The 11215-nt window shown below is 56.4% G+C and overlaps 1 protein-coding gene across 1 annotated transcript in view; it reads left to right on the forward strand.

Annotated features, from left to right (window-relative positions):
• NAXD (NAD(P)HX dehydratase) overlaps nucleotides 1–11215 on the forward strand; it is a 34279-nt gene that overhangs the window by 16254 nt on the left and 6810 nt on the right. The window contains exons 4-8 of the mRNA XM_077754006.1: nucleotides 59–124; nucleotides 3710–3860; nucleotides 7430–7475; nucleotides 8128–8216; nucleotides 10004–10112. Of these exons, the coding sequence (XP_077610132.1) occupies nucleotides 59–124; nucleotides 3710–3860; nucleotides 7430–7475; nucleotides 8128–8216; nucleotides 10004–10112 (461 nt within the window). The remainder of the gene's footprint in view (nucleotides 1–58; nucleotides 125–3709; nucleotides 3861–7429; nucleotides 7476–8127; nucleotides 8217–10003; nucleotides 10113–11215) is intronic.

Consider the following 11215-nt stretch of genomic DNA (forward strand, 5'->3'; position numbering starts at 1 on the left):
CGTGCGGGGTTCACCGAGTGACCCCGAGGCCCCCGCCCCGGCCTTGGCTGTTAAGTAGGACGGACGGTGGAGAAAGGATTCGGGCGTGTGAGGCCCCAGTCGGAGCCCCGAACCCCTCTGCCCTGTGGGTGTTTACGTCCATGCGCGTTGTGTGTGTTCGTGTGGAATGCAGGGATACGTTTGAAGCCGTTCAGGAGCTGGTGTGTTGTGCTGGCCCGTTTCCCACACCGCGGCGCGCACACGTGTTGATCCACCTGTGTGTGGGAGCGGCCGAGGAAGAAGAGAACTGCGGCAGCCGCGACCCCAGCCCGCAAGGAGCCCAAGTGGCAAGCTTCACTTTGGCTCGAACAGCCGTTAGACAGGTTTTACCGTGTATGCAGGTGTAGTTGGGCCTGGCCCAGAATAACTGAGGGGGTTGGGCTTTTTGTTTTTCTGCAGGATCGTTCCAAATGCTTTTTTTTTTTTTTTTTTTGGTAATTGAAGTCGAGTGGGCACACGGCCTTCCATTAGTTTCAGGTGCCAGAGGCTTTGAGACGCAGAGAGGGATCAGGCACAGCAGCAGCAGAGGGGCCTCTGGTCACAGTTTATGTTCAGAGAGTTTTTAAATTTTTTTTAATGTTTTATTTATTTCTGAGGGAGAAAGAGAGAAACAGCGTGAGCAGGGGAGGGTCAGGGAGAGAGGGAGTCACAGAATCCGAAGCAGGCTCCAGGCTCTGAGCTGTCAGCACAGAGCCAGACGCGGGGCTCCAACCCACGAACTGTGAGATCATGACCTGAGCCAAAGTCGGACCTCAACCAACTGAGCCTCCCAGGCGCCCCTGTTTAGAGACTTTTTATTGGTGCCCTTTCCCGTAAATGTGTACCCTGTGATGAGCTAGTATTTCTCTTGGAGTTTGAAGTTCTTTACTAAGCCGATCAGAACCTTTACCGAAACGCGGGTGGAGTTCTGGAGTGCTGAGCGCCCGCCTTAGCCTGTGGTCGGGAGTGCCGTCAGGTGCAAGTGCCCCAGATTAGTGCGGTTCCCGTTAGCGTAAGGCACCGCGGGCACTAGAGGCGGTATCAGGAGGGTGGGTGGTGGAAAGGCGGTCCAGAAATCCGCCCGGGCTCACGAGATGCATTCAGGTCTCCAGACTGCCTCGGCCACTGCCTTATAACAAACAATAATCGGGCTGGTTTGACCGGTTCTTCCAGACTCGGAATTGTTGTGAAGACCAGGTGACTTAATTGGATAAATTTGAAATCGCCTGTTGTCAAGGCCTTTTTATCCTGCAGAACGCGGGGGTTTCTGTTGAAGTGTTTCTGTGGACGAGCCCACACGGGGTGTGCGGAAAGCCAGCGGAAACCGACGGCTGCCAAGTGTAGCGGGAGCTGGCGAGGCTCACTGGTCCCCGCAGATGCTCAGAGGAGCAGTTGGATGGTCTTCTGGGTGGTGTGGTGACTGTTTGGTTAAAGAGAAGTGATTTGCCTTAAAACGGCAGCACTTTGGGGCACGGTGTCCCTGGTCTGGCTTACCCGTCACCCAGGCGTCCTGGAGGGCCTGTGTCCCTGCGCTCCAGTTCCCTGGTCTGTAAGAGGACAGACTGGCTTCTAATGAGACGAAACCAAGATGCTTTTAATCCACCCAACGTTAACGGAGTGTCTGCTCGGTGCCGGACTCCAGGTGGTTGGATCCGTAGGTGGGGCTGAGCGTGCTCTGTGTAAGCAGAGAGAGGCCGTGGGGTGGTCGTAGGGGTACTTCGTGTGCAGCCAAGTCCTAGTATAAAGACGGTCCCCCATAAACCCACAACCTTGTAGGGAACCCAGAACACTCCTTGAGTGACTGATAAGTTTGGGTTCTGCTTTTACGAGTTCTAGACTTTAAAAAGCAACCATAGGGGCGCCTGGGGGCCTCAGTCGGATAAGGGTCCAACTTCCGGCTTAGGTCATGATCTCTCAATTTGGGGGTTCGAGGCCCATGTCAGGCTGTGTGCTGACAGCTCAGAGCTTGGAGCCTGTTTCAGATTCTGTGTCACCCTCTCTCTCTGACCCTCCCCTGCTTGTGCTCTGTCTCTTTCTCCTTCAAAATAAATGATATTAAAAACCTTAAAAAACAACTGTATTTCTTGATGTGGGAATTGAAGGAGTGGCCGTTCTCTGATACCTGTGTGGCCCAGTCCTGATGTTTCGCTTGATGTGCTGACGTTTGGAACGAAAGCACAGCACGCGTTCTTGTGATGCGTGGACGGCTCTCGAGCAGTCAGTGATTTGTCACCACATCTGACTGTGATGGCTCAGGCTCCCTTCATGCAGCTGACCTGGCAGTGCCTTGAGGAGACCGCGTGCAGCCCGTGGATGTGGGGTGCGGGCAGCCTGCGCCCTGTGGACACGCCCCCCTGGACTTCGGAATCACGGGGTGGGGGGGGCGCATCGGGCTGGGACCATCCCTGAGCAAGCCCACTTGTGCCTCTTCTTGGCCACAGGTTTACAGCGATTAAGTTTTGAACTTTAGCTTGTGTTGGTTTGCAAGAAAGTGAAGAGTATGGGGTTGACAGGTCAGAATCATCTTATATTTAAAATGCCACTTTGAACCCAATGTAAGATGTCTTCTCTATCTAGAATCCCATTATTAGATTGTTTATGTCTTATTTTTTTAAAGTTTATTTTGAGGGAGAGAGAGAGAGAGAGAGAGAGAGAGAGAGAGAATCTTAAGCAGGCTCTGCCCTATCGGCACGTCAGTTGGAACTCACAAACCATGAGATCATGACCTGAGCTGAAATCAAGAGTGGAACCCTTAACCTGCTGTACCACCCAGGTGCCCCCCCTTTCTAGATTATTTAATTTGTATCCAACTGATTGCCAGAAACGTGACTGGCAAATTGGGAGTGATGTGAATCTCAGACTTGAATGTGACCCTGGAAGGTAACAAGTTGGAAGTTGCTTTTCCAGTTTGAGAGAAGAGACTTGAAGATTCAAAAGGAATGTGTGTCCTTTATTAAGTAGGAATGCATTCAAAACACTTTTTTTTAATTTTTTAACATTTTTTATTTATTTCTGAGAGAGAGAGAGAGAGAGACAGCTTGAGAAGGGGAGGATCAGAGAGAGAGGGAGACACAGAATCTGAAACAGTCTCCAGGCTCTGAGCTGTCAGCACAGAGCCCGTCGCGGAGCCTGAACCCACGAACCGTGAGATCATGACCTGAGCTGAAGTCGGCTACCCAACCAACTGAGCCACCCAGGCGCCCCTCAAAATGCTTTCTGAAAGATTTGCTAGACTTCCAAAATGATACATTTCAGAAACAAATTTGGTCACGTATAGCTTGTGTTTTGCATTGTAATTTCTAAACCCCATTTGCTTATAGAAGTAAAATAATGAGGGCACCTGGGTGGCTCAGTCGGTTGAGTGTCCGACTTCAGCTCAGGTCATGATCTCGCGGTCAGTGAGTTCGAGCCCCATGTAAGGCTCTGTGCTGACAGCTCAGAGTCTGCAGCCTGTTTTGGATTCTATTTCCCTCTCTCTGCCCCTCACCCACTCATGCTCTGTTCTATCTTTCTCTCAAAAATGAATAAATATTAAAAAATTAAAAAAAAATAATGAAACCTTTGGATAAAAATCTGGCGTTCGTATTAAGTCAGCTTTGGGAGGTGTTTTGGTTAATAGGCTATCTTGTGTCCATCTTTTATGTGTGCCAGTGGATACTTTCCTAAGTAATTTTGTTTCCCTGTTTTTCAGTTTTAGAAAGAGCGTTCTCATTGCCTAAAGCACACTCGATAAAGGAGATGGAGAGCACCCTTCAGCTGGTGAGGAGCATCGTCCCTCCTCTCACCGCCCAGAAGCACAAAGGCCAGGACGGAAGGATAGGCGTGGTCGGCGGCTGCCAGGAGTGAGTGACTCCGGCTGTGTCAGCGGGTGAACAGCCCCCGTCACCTGGCCCTCCGCCTGCTCAGCAGTTAGACCCCAGTCGTCGTCTCTAAATGTAGTCCAGTGTTCTGACGCTCGGTGTTTTTCAGCGACGAGCTTCTTGACCGAATAGGAGAAAACAGCGAGGGGCGCTGAGTGCACGGTCCGCCGGGGGGTAGCCCGATTTTGCCTGTGGTGGAGGCTCGTAGTGTTTTTTTCTGACCTTACACTTGTCTGTGTTGACAGCTCCTATACACAGGTGTTACTTTGTAATCCGGATAAAAACAGCACGGGTTTGGTTTACTTTGTCAGGTTGAAGATATTCTTGGGAGTCATTAATGAAATTAGATCCTACCCTTTTCTCATGGCTTGTTCTCTCTTCTGGTTTTATATATTACTGCTGAGTTGTTTGACGCATAACATTTTATAATTTGTCCTTGTTTATAAATGATATCTATTGCCATGAACTTAATTTTTTTTGTTTATTTATTTTTAAGAGAGAGGGCATGGGGGCAGGTGGAGTGGGGGGTGAGACACAGAATTGGAAGCAGGCTCCAGGCTCTGAGCTGTCAGCACGGAGCCCGATGCGGGGCTTGAACCCACGAACCATGAGATCATGACCTGAGCCAAAGTCAGATGCTTAACCAACTGAGCCCCCAGGCGCTCCTGTTATACTTTCAAATGTAGCCAGTGGTTGCCTCTTTACCTACTGTGATGAATTGAAAACGCCGCTGGGGAGAGTGAACACTGGATCTCAGAATTCCTAGGGAGCCCTCACTGCTGAGTGTCACTTAGGCAGCAGTGCATCTGCAGCGTACACCTTCCTGCCTGGCCTGGAGGGCTGCAGTCAGGGTCGGGGCACTGGGCCTCTCCTGGCATCTTTGTTGTGTGGCATGTGCAGGGGAGGTGCTTGCACAGCTGCGGTGCCGTGGCAGGCGGGCTGAGGTTCTCAGTAGTCATGACTCTCCCTGGTGATCAGCGCATGTGACCACCTTGTCCTCTGGCTTCTACTTGGCCCCTTCCGAGTTCACCTTAATCTGTAAGGAAGTAACTTACTCTTGCTTGGACATTTGTAGGGTTTGTCAGAATTCTGCAGCTTCCTGGGGTGTGTCTGAGTGTGTCCTGTTTTCAGTAATCTGCTGAGTGCTCTATGTAGACACGGTCCCTTTGGATGGGGGAAGTTTGCGTCTGTCCCTGGCTCTCACCTCGTGGCTGGTTTTCTTCCTGCTGCCGCGTGGACGCTGGGTCACCAGCTTGTAGCTGCCTCTCTCCCTTTAGTCCCCCGATTAGAGGACGGCCCTCCTCCCGCCGCTGGGGCGGGGCCTCTGCCAGGCCCTTGGGTCCGTGCCCCCTGAGAGAGTTGAGGTCGGGGTTTTATTCCTCCGATCCCCTCCATCTCCGGCTTGGTGTGTCGAGACGTCTGCACGGGAAGAATTGGTCATCAGGTGTTCTCTGCCGATAAGCCTGGTCGTGCAGCGTGCTGGGGGTCATTATCTAATTTAACGTAAGCCTCTTCGCTTTAGGAACTAGCCTCTAAAATAGGGTCCTCTGTATTCTGGTTAGAAAAGGACTGTCTGCTTGTTACAAAGATTCAGACACTGCAGAAGTATGCGAAGTGAAAGCCTTGTAACCCCCTCCCACCCTGATAACACAGCCTGGACACATTATTAGGCTTCCAGCCTTTCTGTGCATATACTTATTTCTTACAAAATTGGGACCATGTTGTAACTGGTTTGGGACAGTCTCGGCGTATCAGTAGTCATGTTGTGGTTGGATCTGCCCCTGTGGTTCTTATTGTGATCACAAGGTCATAGCAGCAACTGTCAGGAAAGGTGTGTGACGAGACCTGGAAATGACATGCACGCCGGGGGCCACACGACGAGGTTGCATGGAGAGCGCGTAGGCTTAAGGTTCTACTTTTATTGGGGTGTAGAGAGGAGTTTGGGGTTTGGAAAACTCTATTGGTAAATGTATGTATTGAGAGAGAGAGAGAGAGCGAGCAAGAGAGCAGGGGAGGGGCAGAGGGAGGGAGGGGAGAGAGGATCCCAAGCAGGCCCTGTGCGGTCAGCACAGAGCCTGACGTGGACCTCGATCTCATGAACAGTGGGATCATGACTGAGCCGAAATCCAGAGCTGGACGTCTAATCGACTGAGCCGCCCGGCGCCCTCTTATTGGTGAATTTAGTGTGTAGGAATTTCAGTCGCAGGAAGAGACAAGACCAGTGGCCAGTGGTCAGTTACGGAAATCAGTCTAGGTCTTTAAAACCAAGGAGCCTCCAGGGGGCGCCCTGGCCCGGCTCTGTCTGGGCTGTGGGAGAGAGAGCTGCCTTTGAGGCGGGTGCCTTTGCCGTCAGAGCTTCTATCAGAAACTCCCCTCACGCTTGCATTCTACACACACTGTTTGGGGTGCGGCCTTTCTCCTCCTGTCACGCACGGGCGTCAGTCCCTCCCGGTGGTTCCTGGACACTGATTCTGGGTCGGGGGCGTGTGGTGGTGATCGCCCCGAGGGGCCACGGCGCGTCCAGGCCGCCCTCGGGGCCGCAAGTGCTGACCTCTGGTCTCTTCCAGCTAAACGGCGTGGCTGCGGTGCCCCTGTACATTTTTCTGCCTGCGTTGTTTCCAAGGGATCAGTTCCTGGAGTTTTTCCTGCAGCAGAGTACACAGACACCCCGATGTTGTTACGTGTTGCTAATCGTGTCCCCGTCCCCGCGGTCATACCCATGTGCGCGTCCACCAGCAAGCNCAGGCTGGTTTTCCTGGTTTTAGTGCATCCTTTGCTGGGCTCGTGTCCATGTTGTGGGGGAGCAGGGAGAGCGCGCGTGGCATGTCCTGCCTCGTGTCCCGACCCCTTGGCGGCCCGCTCCGGGGGAGTGTCACGTGCAGACAGTATTCAGTCTTTGTCCCAGTTTCCCTCACTGCTTGGAATTGACGTAAAGTTTACACTAGTCTGATGACAAGTTCAAGAATTTTCCTTTCTAGGGGTGCCTGGGGGGCTCAGTCGGTTAAGCGTCCAACTCTTGATTTCGGCCCAGGTCATGATCCCGTGGTTATGCGGTCGATCCCCGCGTCTGGCTCTGTGCTGAGTGTGGAGCCTGCTTACGATAACCCCCCTCCTTCCTCTCCGCCCCTCGCCCTTACGCGAATGGGCTCTCCCCGCCCCCGATCCCCCAATAAAGAATTTTCCTTTCTATACTTGATGCAGCCTTAAGAGTAGTTCCAGGCATTCTGGTAGGACGGGGTGTGAGTCTTGGCGCCTGCGCGCGCGCTCCTGCCCCCGGGGGCTCCTGGCGGGCCCTGCAGGGGTCCCGGGCCGCCTCCAGCCTCAGTGTGAGCGCCGTGCGGCAGAGCGGGGCCTGACGTGCACAAAGGTCTCATGTGACAGAGTGACTTGTGTGGCCGTGGGCCGTGTTGCCGGTGTTCAGTGAACATTTCTGAGCACCTGCGAGGTGCAGGGTCCTGGGCCGAGGGACTCACGTCTTGGTGTCCTGCCGCTAAAGTGGCTCTGCCGCCCCCGTCCCAGAAGGTTCTGACTGCCTGTGTCTTCCTTCTTAGGTACACCGGAGCCCCCTACTTCGCCGCCATCTCCGCTCTCAAAGTGGTAGGTCTGTTCGCAGCTTCTCTGTCTAGTGATGAGCTTGTCTTTGTGTTTTAAAGTTTATTTTTGAGAGAAAGAAGAGATGGGGAGGGCAGAGAGAGAGAGGGAGAGAAGCCCAAGCAGGCTTCGCACTGTCCGCACAGGGCCCGATTCGGGGCTCTGTCCCTCAGACTGTGAGAGCATGGCCGGAGCCAAAACCACAAGTCAAGCACTTAACTGACTGAGCCCCCCAGGCGCCCCAACTGAGCCCCCCAGGTGCCCTGAGAAGCACCTTGAAATCTATCCTGACCTTGTACTGGGACAAAAGACTGGAGCTTTTAGCTGAAGTTACGTGAGGACCGCACTCACCAGTGCCGTTGGGGACGCCGCCTCCGTCCTGCCATGAGCAGCTGCCGTCTTTCTGCCTCGTCCCGCAGCCCCACCGGCTCCGTGAGCGTGAACGTGCCCCCCGCGGCCCTCGGGGTGACACGGCTGAGCTGGTCTGGTTGACCTGCCTCTTGGGGGAGCAAAACTGCTTTCTCTCCAGACCTTTCCATAGGGTCCGTCCTGCAGGGAGCTGCCTTGCGTGGTGAGAGGCCCTGGGCTCGTGCGGACACTACTTCTGCGTCTGCGGGGTGGGCCGTGCTTTGAGCCAGTCCCTATGCTCGTGTCCTAGGGCGCAGATCTGTCGCACGTGTTCTGCACCCGGGAGGCTGCGCCTGTGATCAAGTCATACAGCCCGGAGCTGATCGTTCACCCTGTTCTGTGAGTGGGGTCGTGCAGGGGGCTGGCGGCCTTCTGGGGAGGGGCGGGGGGTGCTGCAGGCGCCTCCGCCCGGCTACTGCTGTGCTGGTAATGGGAGGCGCTGTCACGAGAAGGGAGAAGGGGGGAAGTTGTAAGGTCAGAAGCTCTGCAGCCATCTGTGTGCCTCAGGACGAGATCCAGGCCACCAGGGTGTGGTGCCCAGTGGCCTTCAGAAGGGGCTGAGGCTTCCCGGGATGGGCGGGGCCTTGCCCGAGGCCACACCCCTGCAGTGGGAAGGGGGCCGCTCCGTCATTCGGCAGAGGCTTCCCACCCAGATGGCGGACAGCTTCTGGACCCAGCAGACAAAACACCTGCTCCCTTGCAGCTTCCTTCCTTCCTTGCTGTTCAGAACCGTGCCTGCTGATCACGTGTGGCTACTGAGCACTTGAATGTGGCCAGTGGGACTCAGATGCTGAGATTTTACTTTAATCACACTTAAATCCCCACCTGGGGCTGTGTGTCCTGCTGGGCAGCACAGGCCTGGAGACGAACCAGGAGGAGCGGGCGTGTCAGGGCGGCAGAGACCTCGCGGAGAACCCGAGCAGGGCAGGGGGCAGAGACACCGTGTGTCACGTGGGGTGCACGCACGTGGCCCCTGCTCAGTTTTCCGTGGGGTGACCGAGGGCAGGGGCCCAGGGAGTGGCACTCAGGAAGGGCCTGCAGCCCCAGGGCAGGGCCGACGCAGCAGCGCGGGCCGCGGGGTGTCGGGGACCATAGGGGCTCCAAGCTCAGCAGGTCGTGGGGGCCATCATGAGGGTTTGGCTTTCATGTAAGCACAGAGGGGCTGCTGAGCGGGGGAGCGGCCGCATCCAGTGAGCATTGTAAATGGCTTATCTGGCTGCTGCGTTGGCGGTGAGCTTCCGGGCCCGGGGTAGAAGCAGGGTTTGCAGGGGGCCCGGGGAGAGTAAGTGAAGGGCACAGATAGGAGAAGGGGCAGATTCTCGGCACGTGTGGACGTCAGCCGGGGCCTGCTGACAGGTGGGGTGCAGGGTGGGAGGCGAAGAGGAGCGTTGTGGAGGCCGCCCTGGCTTCGCTCTAAGCTGGTTGTCAGTTAACAAGGGGGGGTGCGTGGGGGGCAGGTTGGGTGTGTTCTCAGCTGCCTGTCAGACATCGAGTGTGGTGCTCGATGGGACGAGACGGGGGTGGTCAGGGAAGGTGTAAATCGGGGGGTTGTTAACGTGGGGGAGACGGCATGAGGAGTGCGTGTCAGCAGGGACGGCCTGGCATGCTGGGAGCAGGGGTGGGGGGAGGAGGGGGTGCTGCACAGCTGCAGTCTCCCAAGTGCCCGCGTCCCTGCAGTCAGTCAGTCAGTCACACAGAGACTAAGCACGGCCGCTTGGCTGTCACCGTGGGGTTGTCCAGGGCAGAGCCTTCCACATGTTCGAAGAGTCCAAGGAGCGGTGATGAGCGGGAAGAAATGACGAACCCCCGCCCAGCGCCAGGCCTTGTGCTGCCCAAGGGCGCTCCCCCATTGTGCCGGGCCTGGGGCCTCCTGTGAGCCGTGGGGGCAAACAGGCTCACCCTGGAGGGCAGAGGCGGGCGTGAGGGGCCTGCTGTCTTCCCTGGCTGGTTGTAGACTTTGAGAGCTCGGCTTCCACGTTCCGCCGTCCCAGGGAGGAGCAGGTGGGGTCGCAGCACGGGCCTCTCCCGGAGGAGGAGCTTTCGGGAACGGGAGGGATGCGCGGTGTCACCTGGAAGGTAACCCATGCTTGCAGGTAAGTAAGCGTCCTGCCCTTTCTCTTGCGCAGCGACAGCCCCAGCGCCGTGCAGGACGTGGAGAGGTGGCTGCCCCGGCTGCACGCCCTGGTTGTGGGACCCGGCCTGGGTAGAGACGACCTTCTTCTCGAAAACGTGAAGGTAACAGAGACAATTACCCAACATCCGTGTTCTCATGGACCCAACAGAGTGCTTTCCTTGAGCGTCTTTTTAGTGTTCTGGGGCCTCTTGATGGCAGAATGAAGAGGGTTGGGGCCGNAGACAGAGCCAACCCCGTGGATGCGCCTCATGGCCTTGGGGCGCCAGGTTTTTACCCTGCAGCCGGGGAGTCACTGGGATTGCCCACATGTGGGCGGGCGTCTCATTCCACTCTGGAATGAGAAGTGGTGACACACGCCTGCAGGGGAGGGGGAGGGCACCACTCGTTTTCCAGGGCCCAGAGCGCAGGGCTGAGAGCGGGCCGCCTAACGAGCCAGCTCCTGGACGTTCGGGACAGATAACCTGACAGCCAGGCCTGCACAGTCGGGCAGTAGCTCCAGGTCACAGCCTGCGAACGAGGGGCCTTGGGGTGCTCCTGGTCCAGAGCCGCCTGCGTGGCACGGGGCACATGGCCTGCCAGGTGGCCTCCTCTGGTCCTGGTGCCCTGACCACTTGCTGAAAAGTACGAGCTAATCGTAGCTGAGGAGCGCCAGGCCCCAGCGCCAGCGAGGGGGAGACGGGAGGGGCGTCCCCGTGCAACACAGCGGGTCTGCAGTGCGCTCTTGTCCGAGGTGGTGGCTGTCCACACGGCATGGGGGGGCAGGGACAGCCCCTCGGATGCATGGTTTGTCTTCAGGAAGAGGCACGTGGGTTCCTGCCAGAATGGGGTCCGGGTGTTGGGTGCCCTGATGACCGTCAGGATGATGGGATTCTCCACCATCTGNGGAGACCCCCCCCCACGCCCAGCCCCCCGTGCTGTTGGTGTGGCTTCGACCTCCCTGTGGAGCAGCCTCAGAATTCCGGCTGCTGCTCCCTCGGTACAGCTGTGTGGGCAGGTGTGGTGTGGCCACGCTGTGGTTGGAGCGTGTGTGTCCCCCAGGCTCACGTGTTGGAATCCTGGCCCCATGAGGTGAGGGGTCAGGAGCGGTGGTCTGTGGCTCTGCCCGTTCTGGGCTTTTCCTAGCCGCGCAGGGTTCCGCTACGTGGTGTTTGTGACCAGCTGTGTTCACGCAGCCTCTCAGGGTTCATACACGGGCGGGTGGGCC

Source organism: Crocuta crocuta, unplaced genomic scaffold (genome assembly GCF_008692635.1).
Source record: "Crocuta crocuta isolate KB4526 unplaced genomic scaffold, BGI_CrCroc_1.0 scaffold31, whole genome shotgun sequence".
Classification (NCBI taxonomy): Eukaryota; Metazoa; Chordata; class Mammalia; order Carnivora; family Hyaenidae; genus Crocuta; species Crocuta crocuta.